At 42.5% G+C, this 16,276-nt stretch overlaps 1 protein-coding gene across 2 annotated transcripts in view; it reads right to left on the bottom strand.

Moving 5' to 3' along the window:
- The window catches only part of Plcl2 (phospholipase C like 2), a 185,433-nt gene that overhangs the window by 80,777 nt on the left and 88,380 nt on the right, over positions 1 to 16,276 (bottom strand). For both annotated transcript variants that reach the window (XM_036168082.1, XM_036168081.1), the window contains exons 3-4: positions 7,148 to 9,634; positions 4,561 to 4,764 (exon numbers count right to left, since the gene is read on the bottom strand). In XM_036168082.1, coding sequence (XP_036023975.1) covers positions 4,561 to 4,764; positions 7,148 to 9,634 — 2,691 coding nt within the window. The remainder of the gene's footprint in view (positions 1 to 4,560; positions 4,765 to 7,147; positions 9,635 to 16,276) is intronic.

Consider the following 16,276-nt stretch of genomic DNA (forward strand, 5'->3'; position numbering starts at 1 on the left):
TTGCTGGCATATGCGTGAACCTGTGGACAGTGCCCACGTGGCTGCCTGGGGTTGGCAGCCCAGCCCTACTTAGGTGCTGGGAGAGGCTTGCCCCAGGGAGAGAGACACAATGCAATTAATCAAAGGTCTGAATAAACTGTGATGAGAAGGATCCAGGTGTCGCGTCTTCCTTGCTGGTCGAGGCAGGCGCGACAAGTGGTGGCCTCCTACGGGGACAATTACCACGGCTCTCTCCGGATTCAGAACTCATTTACAGTCAGGCGGTACCGGTAAGTCCTCAGAAAAAACTGGGGATCCGCGACAAAAGCGGGTAACGCTCACCTGTAGAAGGGAGAGCGGGAAAGCAGAGCCGCGACTAGAGCAGATGGATAATTCAATTGGGCCGCGACTAGAGTGGACGGGTAATTAAAATAACAAAGTCAACAGGTGGAACCTGTTCTGCGACTACAGCAGACGGGTAATTTGCATAACAAAACCCGCGGGTAAAACAAAACAGCAGGTAAAACAAAACAAGCAGGAGCCCGGAGGGCTGGAGCAATTCTGCAAAGGCTCTGAGAAACCTCCAAGAAACTTTTCAAATTGAGAAAAGTAAAAAAAAAAGTATACTAACATGGGCGCCTCCTCCTCGCACCCAATTTTTTTGGCTCTTAACGAGCTGCTTCTCTCTAAGAAACTGAAAATAAAAAAACGCACCTTAGAACGATTTTTACAACAGTGTGATGTAATTGTTCCTTGGTTTGCAATTTCAAGAAGCCTCACAATGCCTTCCTGGGAGAAATTGGGAAGAGACTTAGATTTGGATACTGGAGCAGAACGCAGGTGCAGATCGCAGTATCATAGCTAGCAAAGATTGGCCTTGAGGTTGGCCTATACAGGCTTCCTCACAAACATTGCAGGGACTGGGTTATGCCAGTGTTCCAAATGTTAGTGCAAATTTGTTAAATTGGCAAGATTCCGAAGGTCACTCTGGCGTTATGCAACCCTATGTCCTTGAGCTTCCAGTGTCCCTCTGGGGGAGGGATCTTATGAAATCCATGGGCTTTCAGTTAAGTAATGAATACTCCAAAGAATCTAAAAATATTATGAAAAACATGGGGTGTCATCCTGATTTTGGCCTGGGAAAATTTTTACAAGGCAAAAAGGAGCCAATACAAACAGTACCTAGGAAACCCAAACAAGGGTTGGGTTTTTCCTAGGGGCGGCTGAGGAGGGCATTCCCATAACCTGGGTAACAGAGGAGCCAGTTTGGGTTCCTCAGTGGCCACTCTCCTCTGAGAAATTACATGCTGCATATCAATTAGTGAAAGAGCAATTGGAGAAAGGGCACATTAAACCCTCTCTTTCTCCCTGGAATACACCCATATTTGTCATCAAGAAGAAATCAGGAAAATGGAGATTGTTACATGATCTTAGAGCTATAAATGAACAAATGAGAATTATGGGACCTGTACAGCGTGGTCTTCCATTGCTGTCAGCCTTGCCTGAAAATTGGCCTATTATTGTGGTAGATATTAAAGACTGCTTCTTTTCCATTCCACTGAATAGCAAAGACAGTGAGAGATTCGCTTTCACTTTACCGTCCACTAATCATGAGGAACCTGATAAAAGATATCAGTGGGTTGTATTGCCACAAGGCATGGCCAATAGTCCTACAATGTGTCAATTATTTGTAGCAACTGCTTTAGAACCTTTGAGAGCACGTTTTCCAGGCTTAAAATGCCTAGATTATATGGATGATATACTGTTAGCAGCTAAGGAAGAGAGCATTCTTCAAGAAGCATATAGCTCACTTGTAGAACTGCTAAAGCAAAAGGGACTCTGTATTGCCCCTGAGAAGGTGCAACAGAGCAGAGTTGTCAATTATCTTGGCTCTAAAATAACTAAACATCATATCATGCCACAAAAGGTAGAGTTAAGGAAGGATCATCTTTGCACATTAAATGATTTTCAAAAATTATTAGGAGATATAAATTGGATAAGAGGAAGTTTAGGAATGGCCAATTATGAGTTAAAACCATTATATGATATTTTAATTGGAGATGCAGCCTTGGATTCACCGAGGCAATTAACCAATGCAGCCCGAGAAGCCTTAACAAAATTAGAAGATAAACTACAAAGAGCTTTTCTTCAAAGAGTACAAAATAATGAGGATATTACCCTGTGCATTCTGCCTACCCAGTTACAACCTACGGGAATTTTATGGCAGAAAGGACCCTTGTTATGGATTTATACTAAAATCTCACCTGCAAAATCAATTGAGTATTATCCTGTTGCAGTGGCATTACTTGCGCAACAGGGTATTCAACAATGTTTACAATATTTTGGGACATCACCACAAACGCTAGTTGTTCCTTATGATTCTACTCAAGTCAAGGTATTATGTGCTGCCATAGATGATTGGGCAATTCTGCGTTGTACCTATCCAGGACACATAGATTGCCATTATCCTAAACATCCATTATTAACTTTCTTTAAAGAACATCCTGTAGTTTTCCCTAAAGTAACTGCTTCAAAGCCCATTCCAGGAAGTGTTATATTTACAGATGGGTCTAAGACAGGCTGTGGTGCTTATATGGTGGATTCTAATGAACCTGTAAAGCATCAATTCTTGCCAGGTGCACCTCAACAGGTGGAACTTTCAATAGTTCTTGAAGTTTTCAAGGCTTGTCCATTTGCATTTAATTTAGTGTCAGATTCTAGTTATGTTGTTAATGCTTTGAAAAGCCTTGAATGCGCAGGGCCCATCAAATCTTCTAGCCCGGTTAGCTCATTGTTTGGACAATTACAGAAACTGATCTGGCAACGTAAAAATCCCTTTTTTGTGCAACATATCCGTGCACATACCAGTCTGCCAGGTCCATTGGCTAAAGGCAATGATATAGTGGATCAGTGTACTAGATAGGAATGGATGTTTGTGGCTTCTGCCATACAACAAGCATATGATTTCCACAAAGAATTTCATGTTAATGCAAGGACATTACAACAAAAGTTTTCTATCTCACGTGCAGAGGCACGAAAGGTGGTACTAGATTGTTCCCAATGTGTCATTTTTCATCATCCTTCTAGCTTAGGAGTTAACCCTCGTGGTTTGCTCCCCCTAAAAATATGGCAAATGGCTGTTACACACATCTCTGAATTTGCACGTGTCAAATATGTACATGTATCTGTTCATACCTGTTCTGGAATCATTCATGCCACCCCAATGGCAGGAGAAAAAGCCTCTCATGTCATTGCTCATTGCTTAGAAGCTTGGGCAGCATGGGGTAAGCCTCAACAGTTAAAGACAGACAATGGTCCTGCATATACTGGACAGAAGTTCGCTTCCTTCTGTCAACAGATGAATGTGCAACTTGTACATGGCCTACCATATAATCCACAAGGTCAAGGCATTGTGGAGAGTGCTCATCGCTCCTTGAAGGAGTTGCTTCAAAAACAAAAAGGGGGAATAGGCTATGGCCGTACCCCTAAGGACAGACTTTCTCTTGCATTATTTACTCTGAATTTTTTGAATTTGGATGCTTCCAATTGTCATGCTGCGGATTTATCTAAAAAGTTGTCTAGTTATCTTTTAGGCAATTGGACTGGAGAGTTTGATAACCTGATGGACCAGCTGAGAGTGGCTATTGTCACGGTGAATTCGACTCGAGTGGATACCGGACTGGTGGAGGGATTGTCTTCCTGGATTGCTACAGCCATGGGCCACATGAAGGAGTGGGCGGGAATAGGAGCCCTAGTAGGTTTACTGGTGCTCACCTCCCTAGTATGCTTGTGGTGCATTTGTCGCATTAGGATCTCACAGCGTCGCCATGCAGCCATGATTGTCCAAGCCTTTATGGCCATTGATGCAGGACAGTCTCCCCAAGCCTGGTTGGCTACTTTAAAAGATATTTAGGCACAGGATGCGAGGCCTGCGCACTGCACTTGAGGTTATGATACGCTGACCTCAAGAAGAGCAAGTCTGATTGCATGTGGGTTGGTGCCCTAACTCCCACCTCTGTGAAAAGGGTATCGGACGGGTCTAGTGTTCTCTGGGTGGACGACGCCTGGACAAACATTAGTACATGTTCCATTTTAGCAGAGATCAGACCTCTACTCTTGCCTGTTGCTTTGTAAAACAAAAAGGGGGAAACTGTAGAGAGCCGCGTGTAGCCGCACCCTAAAGATGGTGCTGGCTTCTACCCTCTGCCTTCCCGATGGCAAACACTCTTTATGGTAAACAGCTCCTTATTTGGCTCTGGCTGGATTCGTGTGTTGCTGGCATATGCGTGAACCTGTGGACAGTGCCCACGTGGCTGCCTGGGGTTGGCAGCCCAGCCCTACTTAGGTGCTGGGAGAGGCTTGCCCCAGGGAGAGAGACACAATGCAATTAATCAAAGGTCTGAATAAACTGTGATGAGAAGGATCCAGGTGTCGCGTCTTCCTTGCTGGTCGAGGCGGGCGCGACACATAAGCACATGATGCATGAGACAGGAAAGAACAGGTCAGCAAAAGCTGTTGCTTACATCTGGTGTGGAACCCTAAAACACCCTCCTCCCCAGGAACAGGACAAACAGGACTCACCATGTCATAAGTTGTTACAATCTTCTTCAGAACCTCAGGCACGATGGCCTGCAGCTCCATGGTAGGGTAGGGCTCACTAAGATTCAAGACCACCAGGGGAGTGTTGTCGGGCCCCAGGAATCGAGGTGACACAGCCAGCATGCACTGCATGAGGTTAGCCACCGAGGAGAGGCCACACAGCTCCTTGAATGATACCACTGCATTCTGCAAAACAGAAAAGAGGCCCTTCCGGGTCACTGTGATGGCTATTCCTGGTTATCAGCTTGACTGCATCTGGAATTAGTGAAATGCAAATGGCTGAGCACACCTGTGAGGAGCTTTTTCTTAATTAAATAATTTGAAGTATGAAGACCCACTTTTATTTTATTTTGAGACAGGGTTTCTCTATTTAGCCTTGGCTGTCCTGGAACTCACTTTGTAGACCAGGCTGGCCTCAAACTCAGAGGTCCACCTGCCATCACCGCCTGGCTGAAGACCCATTTCTAATCCAGATCTTGAAGTGGGAAAATAATCCTTTAATCAAGATCTTTTGAGAAGGTAATCTGGGCCGCACCTTCTGTTGGCAATCTATATAAAGGGCATGGGAGAAGGAAGCTTTCTCTTCCCTTGTCGGCTTGCTCTCGCTCTCACTAGCAAATCCATTCTTTCACTGGCATTAGAGCCTACTTCTTCAGGATTCTGGTGTGTCCTGAATAACAGTTGAGACATCCAGTCTGTGGGACTGAACAATCACTAGATTCTTGGACCTTCCATTGGTAGATAACCATTGTTAGACTAATTGGACCACACCAGAAAGCCATTCTAAAAATCCCGTATCTATACATGCGTGTGTGTGTGTGTGTGTGTGTGTGTGTGTGTGTGTGTGTGTGTGTGTGTTGTAAGTATATACACACATGTAAAGGGAATTTTTTTTCCTAGTCAGAGTATGAGTCATGAGTGTGACTCCAGGCATGCTTGTGCCCTATGTGAACAGAGCAGGTAGCCAGAAGAAGCAGATCTAGAGATCTAGGCTCCTAAGTAATCCATGTTCTGGAGTAAGTTTTGAACTAAAACATTTCATTTTAATTAATGTTGCTTTAATCACGGCCATCAAGCTATACATCATCTTGTTCAAACTCATTTTATGACATGTACAGAGGTACATTACTAAGCTATCTAAAATGTACTCCCCAGCAGTCTGTGGTAACTCCTTGTTTTTCTTCACAGCACATCCTGCATCTGTCACCTCAGCCAGGATTTCCCCTTTCTACCGCCCACCCCTTACTGTAGCACAAGTCCCCTGAGGGCAGGCTGCCATCTATTGGTTCCCAGCACACTCTCACAGCCAGCTTGATGATGCAGAGCAGGTGCTCCACTAAGCACCACTACAGATGGCTTCATGGGGCTCAGTAAAGACAAGCCCTGGAGGCATGATGGTTGAGCCTTAACAGGTCCCAAAAGGAGTTACGTTCCAGATGCACACCAATAGCCACAGGCAAGGGACAATGTGATTTATTTGGAACTGAGGGTTTGCCAAAATGCATGCACCCTCAACAATGGAGAAACCCTTACAGTTTTGGGTTATCCATTGACTTTGAGAGGAAGGCAATGGATGCCCTTATTTCAGCCAACTGTTCTTATTCCGGAGATGGCTACAGAATTAGATAGGAAACATAGTGAAAGTGTTTCCAGGGTTAGGATTCACTGCTAATGTCATTTTTATAATAGTGGTTTAAGAGCAAACAAACGGGATGGAGTGATGGCTCAGTGGTTAGAGCACTGGCTGCTCTTCCAGGTGACCTGGTTTGATTCCCAGTACCCACATGGCAGCTCACAACCACCTGTAATTCCATTCCAGGGGATCCAACACCTTCTTCTGGGCTCTGTGGGCACCAGGCATGGATGTGGTGCACAGAAGATACACATGCAGGCAAAATACTCATACATACAAAACAAAAATAAGCATTTTTTAAATAAATAAGCATCTTATAATACCTACAACATAGAACACATCTCACACACTGCTGTGGACTCTCTGTAAAGGAGACACTAGGGGTTTAGTCCTACGCTACTTACCAATATATTACATCTAGTATATAGCTAGATGTGTGGCTCATCCTTAATCAGGTATACAATCCCTAACTGACTGCTCTGAAACATTTTATTTCAGAACAAATTATCTTAAGACTTTCATAAATACATTTACCACAAATATTTTATGTAAACAATTATCTATCCTCTAAAATCAAAAGAACAATGGCTCATTTAAATGTTTCCAAGCATTAGAGCTCCATAAGAAAGATCTGGAACACATCCCTTTACTTTAACCAATCTACCATGTTTAAAAAAAAAAAAGCTGTTAACTGGTCATAATAGGAACACGGGTAAGCAGCTTGTGAGTCAGCAATAAGACCAGTTTATTCTAGCATCAATCAATATTTCAACAACCACAGTTTTGGAAGTTTAAATGATGAGAAATGAGATCAGTAATAAATATTCTAACAACCAGTTGTAATTTCAAAGTATTTAAAATTAAATCTACTATTGCAAAAAATAAACATCCAGAACTCATAGACATGCAAGTAGAAATCTAACCATGAACACACACCTGCATGTTCTCTCTCAGGTCCGTGGCATCCCGTATGGGGGGCTGGGCGTTCTTGAACACCTCATCTACGGTTTTAATCCACAGTGTTCTCAGAGATGCGTATTCGCGGGACTTCTTCCCTTTCCTCACAGAAAGGCCCCTTTTATGAGGTTTCCCTCCTCCTCTCCGGTTAGTGATGGCCACGTGGACAAACAAGGAAGCATGGGCGAGGACTTCCCCGGTCAAGGACTGCAGAGGAACATGGCGGTAGCCCGTCTGTAAACATTCAAAGGGAATCGTGTACTGGCCAATAAACTCATCCCCAATGTAGTCATCGTCCAGCACTACAAAGCGCACCATGGCCAGTTCAGGGAGGTTGATTTGAAATTCAAAGCTTTCATCAAAAATGGGAGCATCTCCATTCTGATTCACAGTTTTTGTCCTCTGCTCTGCACAGTCAGCAGGAATTCCATGGATTTCCACATAGACATAAGGATCCACTACATCACCTTTGGCACCTGACCCTTTGGGCTTGGGGAAGTTCTGGCCACTGATAATTTTAATGTGAAGCAACTGAGGTGAGACTCCGGGGACAGAGTCCTTTGTGTTGGCACTGAAGAAGGAGACTTCCTCCCTCATGATGGCTGGTCGAAGAACATAGCCACAGTTCCCATTCTGCCGAAACCAGCCGATATTCAGGTCCATCATCAGTCCTGGAGTCTGGAAGTTCATGGCCACAATTTGACACCCACATTTCCAGAAATCTTGAGGGTTCATGTTACTAGAATCAATTCTCATTGGACTAGGAAAGACCCTGGCAAGAAAACGCTTATTGTAATTTACAAAGTCTCCGGGGTTTTCGTTGGCATATTTGCTGGCAAGCACTTCATTAAATGAACACACTTCCCAGTACTTCTGCACCTGAAAGGACACCTGAAATTCCTTGAACTGGACTGACTTACAGATGCTGACCAGTTCAGACAGGTCTTTGCAAAGCTGAAAGCGCTTCACAGGTACCTGGTTGGGCTGTTCCACAATCTCTTTCCCCATCCTCTGAGACATTTCTGCCCCTTCATCTTCATCAGTAACATCCCCTTCCACACCAGAGCAATTTGAAGACAGCTTCTTTGCTTTGATTAGTATTTTCCCTTTCAGGACATCTGGAGATGGTAGGTAAGACTCCTCCATATTGGGTGATGTTGTATACAGCTTGTCTCCTAAAATTTTCTTCATGTGTTGAACCATCACTTTCTGTTGTTTGACCGAACAGTGGTTTTCTAAACATAAGATGAGAGGATACTCCGAAGCAAAGAATGCATACTTGTTAATAATATCTATGACACTGCGGAAGACTATCTGAGAGGTCATGGTATGGCCTGTGTAAATCACAGGCTCGTTATCTGGCCCATCCCACACATCTAATTCAACACTCCTGCAACCCATTTTAAGAGCACGGATATACCCTGTGATGTCAGAGGGGCCCCGGAACTGGTCCTCTATCAAGTACGTATTATGAGAGGAGTTTATAAAGTAATGAGACAGTGGCTGCTTCATATCCTGACAGACCTTCTTATGCTCTGGATCAAATATGTAACAATCAGGTGACATCAGGTAATTAGTGAACCCATCAATAGAGAGCCAGCCCTTTTCCTGACCTTCTTTGGATGGCTCATATTTATGAATAATTTCAAGGCTTATCTCCTCATTTATATGTGCTACACCCTGTTCTGCCTCGAGAAACATCATAAGGTCCTTGGTATCAAGGAATTCTTTATTGCTTGAAAACTGGACTAAAAGAAAGTAAATTTCAGGTCTAGTACAAAGTTCATGAAAAACCTCAATAAATTCTTCTTTTGTAACTTCAGTATCAGCTTTGTCCTTGGATTTGTGCAATTCTTTGAACTTAAGCTCAATTTTGCTTGTTTTTAAACCAGGATTGAGGTTTCTGATACACTGCACAGCATTACACAGAGTTATATGTCCAAGATCATCTACATCAATTTCACTAAACATTTGTGAAATCCAAGAAGTCCTCATGTTGTCTTGGCTACTTTCTAACATATCGAGTGTATGTTTCCCATAAGAAATCAGGTACCGGAGTCCCGTCACCCAGATGTTCGCAACATCTGCAGAATTTGCAACCAAATCAAGTGACTCATAATTCTCTCCATATATGACTGAAAATGCACAATCTTCAGATATCTGCTCAGAAATGCCATTGCTGCGGAATATATCTGTGTTTTTCCCTGTTCTCACTTCCTTGATAGATTTAATATCAATCTTGGCTTTCTCAGAATCCTTCTTAGATGGCTCCCACCTCAGGCTTTGCATGTCAGCGTCCAGCAAAAAATACCGATGATAAATCCTGGAGTTTGAGCGAACCTTTTTGAGTTCAGAACCCTCAACCATTGAGTTGATACAGTCACTGGCACCGCTGATCTTCTTCTCTGTTGGCATGCTGCTGAACGACACAGTTTTCTTCCGCTCTCTTTTCTGTTTCGTGCCATCCTGGAGGGGAGAAAAGTGTGTGAGGATAACATAAACGCAAGTGTTCGTGTTCAGATAAGGAATTACATTTTAATTCCCTGAAAAATGTATGCTATAATTTCCTATTCTGGCTCTTGTGATGAATGACAGCTGTCCATCTTTAAAGCTTAGAAGAGACCTTAGCGACTTGTTCTGATGCCAATAGGAAAGAAAGCATTGCTTAATAACCGTACTCATGCATGACAAGGCATCCCAGTCACAGAGAGCGGAGACTTGTCTATAGACCTGGCTACAATTTTCAGGAAATACAGGACTCCTTTCCTCACAAAAAATCAAGAATTCCAAGACATCAAGAGAAGTACATTAAGACAACCACAGTACCTACCTGTGTGTGGGGCCTTTGCAACTACACCACTCATGTGCCTATGCAGATACAGCTCTCCTACATCAGTGTTTCCTACAGACTTAGCCCTACATGCCTCAAAATCACCTATGTTACTTGGTTAAAATGCAGATTTCTGAGTCTGTGCAATCAGATCTCTAGGTATTCAGCAGCATCCCACATACTGGGTGTAGAGACTAAAGCCTGAAAGACATTTTTCTAGCCACTTGGGTTCACTAGTATGTTTTGAGTATTTTATTTCTCAACTCTATACATGACTAGGCCAGAAATGGTTAAGTGTGAACCCACAAAGTGGATGTTAAATGAATAGACATGAATTCCTGGCTTTTGAACAGTATCACAGTAAGCTAGTCATGGTCCTGCAAACTTCAGGTAGACACAGTATAGTGATATTTTATTTGTACTAAAATGTGATTTTATTTGTATGTTAATAAAGTTGCCTTGGGGTCAGAGCAAGCCATAGCAGAAGCTATGGTGGTGCACACCTTAAATCCCAGCACTTGGGAGGCAGAGCTAGGCGGAATTCTGTGAGTTCAAGGATACAGTCAGCATGGCAACACATGCCTTTAATCTCAATATCAACCATAGAAGACCTGGAGGTCTGTACAGACAGGCAGTGACGAGGAGGTCATGTGGCTGGGTTTACAACCAATGAGAAGGCAGAACAGAAAGTTTATATAAAAGACAGGACACAGGAAGTAGCTCTCTGGCAGAGAGGAAAGACAGCAGTAGCAGTGAAGGGTAAGGTTTTCAGCTCTCAGCTATTGCTCTGACCTCTTGGCTTTTAACTCTGCAGTTGGCTGTGTTTCTTATTTAACAAGATGGTTACATCTACAACACAGATTACTGTTAGTCGTGTTGGGCATGAGAGGAGCTATAGATTACAGCTGGAGTGCATCTACAATGATAGAGTTGGAGTTATGGAAACCTGCTGCTGTGCATCTTCATGCTGTGGCTCAGGAACCTCCAATATAAACATGGGTCACAGCGCTACCCAAGTAAAGTTTCAGGGAGCATCTATTTCTAGAGGAGTTTGCACCCTCTGCTTTCCGGCAAAATTCAACATACATTTAAGAGCTGACACTCATATTCACTTGTATATTTCAAAGCTTTCCTATGCAGATACCTTTATTGGAGAGGGAAAAATGCTGAAATGACTAGAAATATCTTTGGTGATCTAAGCTTAAAAGACAGCATTGCTTCTCAAGAAGTATATGACATCTGTGATACATTTTTAGCAACTTACTGTATTCATAAATAAGGAACAGAATAGGAATGGGGGTGTGGGACTGTATAACTTTCATCAAGAAAAAAGGGAAAAAATGTAATCATGTGAAGGCAATGCTGCTTTTCCTGCTTCACACAGCATCTCTGTAAATAAAATCTCTATATTTAAAAAAGCCATTATTATACTATCTATATCTGAAATTTAAAACTACTCTTACTTTTGATTATCTATACTTCCAAAATCAATTGCAGAGAGTAACTAAACTTAAACTTTAAATCATACGGGTACCACTTTCCTCAGTTTTAAAATGAACCATGGAGGTTTTTGTGCTCTGAGATATAAAGTAAAACATGTAGCCATCAGGCATTGTATTTCTCTCTAACTATATCATCATAATGATAAACTACAGCGAGGTAAAAGCTGTGGTAATTGCATCTGTAAGATTTATTGTATCTTAGTCACTCCAAATCCCTAAAGCATACATTGTGGGTTGTTTTGTTTTTTTGTTGTTGTTGTTGTTGTTGTTTTGAGTTGGCATGAAATCAAATTTGTAGTCAGCCATGAAACAAATGTATAAATTTCCTATTTGTCAGAACAAAATGCATCTTTGCCTCTAAAAAGATGCACTTTCCTTTAATAAGGGCAACATGTTAATTTAGTAAGGGAATTTCATAATCTATAAATTACACGTCAAAGTGTTATTGGTAAAATGAAGTCACAAAGATAAATGGAGTTGTTTATCTACTGATCCATTAAAAATATATAGTATTTCCTCAGCGTTTTCCATTTTTTATTCTCTCATTTTTTTGCACTGATTAATAATTTACTGCAACAAATTCTAATTTGCTACAAAAGACACATTTCACATTCGTGATTTTCTTAGCTATCAAGGAGAAGGGGACTGAACAAAGTTCTTAAGAGAATGCACAAAGCACAGGCATGAGTTCATGCCAGTGGATGTGGGACAAGCAGCAGCTTCAGCACTGCACTGTGGCTTTACAAGTCTTGTCTTCCGTCTTACAAACCAGGCCAATGACTACTGATGCACACTCATGAGGTTTACCCAAACATAGCCTGAAATAATGATAGCAAGGGCACTCTTCGCCAGTCTCCCCTCCCTATCTGTGTTAGTTAAAACCATCTTGTCTTCTCCATAACAAGACTTGAATGAAAACAGTTTCTCCTTCCTCACTAGCAGACAAAGCCATTAGGAGCCACAAGGAGAAGACGTGCTTACTTATAAACTGTTGCAGTTTGGATCTTAACTACCTCCTTCCCCAAAATTCATGTGTTGGAAGCTTGATCCCCAGGCAGCAACACTCGGAGGCCCATCCTTGGGGAGGTGACTGGGTCACAAGGGCTTTGACCTCATGAAAGGCATACTCCCTTTATGGACTCATAACCACTTGGAATATCTGATGTGGTTAAAACTTCCCAAGTAGAGCCTCATTAGAGCAAGAAGGTCATTGAAAGCATGCCCTTGAGCTGGGACTGGTACCACATGCCTTTAGTCCCAGCACTCTGGGGGCAGAAGCAAGTGGATCTACTTAAGTTAGAGGCCTACCTGGTTTACAAAGGAAATTTGGGACAGCCAGAGCTACACAGAGAACCCCTGTCTCAAAAACAAAAAACAAACAAACAAACAAATAAAAAGAAAGCATGCCCTTGAAGGGAAGGGTGTATCTTGTCCCTGCTCCTCTCTACTTCTTGCTTCCTGGCTACCATGAGGTGAGTGGCTTCTCCACATGCTCCCAAGTATGTTATTCCAATTTACAACTGGCTCAGAGAAAAATAAAGACTAGTAACTGGGGACTGAAGCCTCTTAAGCTATTAGCCAAAATAAATAGTTTCCTGTTGTACGTTGTTTCCTAAGCTGTTTGCTTAATAAGGAGAATAGGTGTACACTTGATTTGTGTAGTTAGCTAGATCAGATTTCCTGGCTGAGAGAAACAGGTGGACATGATGCCAAGATATATATGCAGCTGGGTTCCCTAGAGCCAAAACAAAAGAAGGGAAGACAGAAGTACCTGAGCAAGAGAGAACTGAGGTGAGATAGCAGGTCAGTCCTCACACCACCCAACTCCCGGACTTGACCCTTCCCTGCTTATTTCAACTTGGCCTTCATTTTTTAACCCAACAGTGATTTAGCACTGCCTAGGCTAAACAGCTGGCTACTAGCAGAGTGTGTTTCTTAATACAAGTTGGGTTAAATTGAATATTGGAAAGGACTCAAACTATATGTGTCATATACACAGGTTTTTTTTTTCTTTTTAGATTTTTTTTTAGATTTTTAACTACAAAACTAACTGTATCTAGCATGCATTAATCTTCTAAAACCACAGAAAAAGAATCTAACGTCCTGCAATGTCTTGAATAGTTTTAAGAATATTAAAACTTACTTCTAGAGCTAGCAGGTACAAGCACTCCACTCTGGAGTAGAGAACATGACAATATGAAAACATTCTGATGAAACATTCCTGCTCCTCCAGGGCACATAGCAACAGCAAGGGAAAGAACATACAAAATGACCTGGACTTGGAGAGGAATGGTTTCCTAAGGAGTTCACCTCCCTAACAACTTGGAAAAATTTGTATTTTTAAATAAATAATCATAAAAAATGCTTAAAGAGCCGGGCGGTGGTGGCGCACACCTTTAACCCCAGCACTTGGGAGGCAGAGGCAGGTGGATCTCTTTGAGTTCGAGGCCAGCCTGGGCTACCAAGTGAGTTCCAGGAAAGGTGCAAAGCTACACAGAGAAACCCTGTCTTTAAAACAAAACAAAACAAAACAAAACAAAATGCTTAAAGAGTCCTTTAGACATAAATGAAAAGTTATTAACAGAATAGCAATTTTGTGCCAAGAATTATTTTAGGAAAAGCAATGACTATGCAGAGACTAAGGAAACGCCTGCACCACAGGAAAACTCAGGAGAAATGGAAATCTTTCTAGGACTCACATGAAGCATTGAAAGTGAAAAGAACCACGTTGTGTAGAGTGGAAAACGTATTTCCTAAAAACAAAAACAAAAACAAAAAAACTGCCTACTTTAGTTAGTAGAAAGTTGTCATCAGAATTAGTAGGCCATCTGGGACATTTAAGCAGTAGCAATTTCATAATGGGAAGAGTTCATAAATTCTCATCCTGAGATGAGGTGGGCCTCGTTTCTCCTGCTCATAATCAAGTGGTGGGCACTGACGGAGTTGCTCCTGGAAAAGAGCCTAACCAGTGTGTATAGGCTTAGCCATGGGCACACAAGCAGCATGCCATCTCCTACTGTATTCCCCCTACTTTTCAAAGTGATTTGTTACACAACAGAAAGTTCATTACTCCTTGATGAACACCATTCAAAAACGCTGCATAACTATCCAGAATCAATATCCCAGCAAAAGAAGGTCTAAAGTCTAAGAAGGGAAGCAGGTGTCTGGGCAGGGGATTTCAGACGGGCAAGAGGGCAAAGCATGAGAACAAATCAGCCCTTAACTGTGGTTTGTTTGGAATGAAGCTATTTCATTTGGATTAGAAGTAACATGGAAGAAAGGAGTGCAATCTGTATGTTTATCAGGGAAGTCTGGATTAGCTGAGAAACACCATACTAAGGAAATGTCTACCTTTTTAAAAATTAGTAAAGCAAAACAAAACAACCTGTAGTGGGTAGCCATTCCAGCTTTGACCTGGAAGTAGCACCCACCACTTTGAGGCTTCGGTAACTGTCATGCCTATAAGGCAGAGCCGAGAGAAGGCCCCTGAAGACTGGAGATCCGGATGGGCGAGGTTCCTGGACGCTGGAGGTAGACCAAGCAAAGTTCCCCCAGAGAACACCACTGGACTGCACTACACCTTTCCCATACCCAGTAACCTATCCCTTTACTTGTAAGTTACCCCACAAAATAAACCTCCCTTTTAACTACGTGGAGTTGCCATAATATTTAAACCAATATCTGGTACCCCACATAGGGCACGATTTGTAGCTAGAGAGTTTTCTCTCCGGGTCCTGCCAATCCCTGGCAGTCCCGTAGCCTTATAAAATAAACACACAGATGCTTTTATTATTTAAACTGTTTGGCCATTAGCTCAGGCCTACCACTGTCTAGCTCTTATACTCAGCCCATTTCTGTTAATCTATATGTTGCCACGTGTTCCATGGCTTTACCTGCTGCCTTTACATGCTGTTCCCTCAACGGTGGGCTGGCCTCTCCTACAGCTTCCCCTCTCTGTTTGTCCTGCCTATCCTATACTTTCTGCCTGGCTACTGGCCAATCAGTATTTTCTTTCTCAATCAGCACAGCTCAATGACAATTCTGCACTGGAATAGTAGTCATGCCAGGCCTAGCAGGTCACCTTGCTGAGTTCTCACACATCTTGAAAACTGTGATGTACTTGCTAAGACAGGGGAGGGAAGATAAGCTAAGACAAAGCAGTCACTCTAGAGGTCACTGAATTACTCAGATGAAATGAAGACGTATAGGACCATTTGAGCAAAGGCTAGGTATAGTCAAATGCTGAATCTGGCTCATGTGTCAAGTATCAGAAAGTTACAGAGAGTGAGAGACCTTGGAACACTTAGCCCTAAAAGGGATGTGTTCATCAAATCCCTCCCTTCAGAGCACAAGGAGACATGCAGAAGAGGAGGCAGAAAAAGTGTCAAAGTCAAAGGGGTGGAGCGCACCAAGAAAACAAGGTCCTCTAAATCAACATGATCAAAGCTCATATGAACTCACAGAGACTGAGGCAGCATATGCAGGCCCTGCACAGGTCTGCATCAGGTCCTCTGCTTCTAGTTTAGAGTTTTAATGAGATTCCTGGGTGTGCAAATAAGTGGGTCTCTGAATCTTATGCCTTCTTTTGGACTCTTTTCCTTCTCTTTGCTTTGCCCAATTCTGATGTGTTAGTTTTTGTTTTATCTTACCCTTTTATATTATATTACTATTCCTTAGGAGACTTAGTTTTTTACTGAGAGACAGAAAGAGAGTGAATCTGGATGAGAGGAAAGAGAAGGGACTGGGAGGAGTAGGGAAACCATAATCAAGATACAT

The sequence above is a fragment of the Onychomys torridus genome, chromosome 18 (assembly GCF_903995425.1).
Source record: "Onychomys torridus chromosome 18, mOncTor1.1, whole genome shotgun sequence".
NCBI lineage: Eukaryota > Metazoa > Chordata > Mammalia > Rodentia > Cricetidae > Onychomys > Onychomys torridus.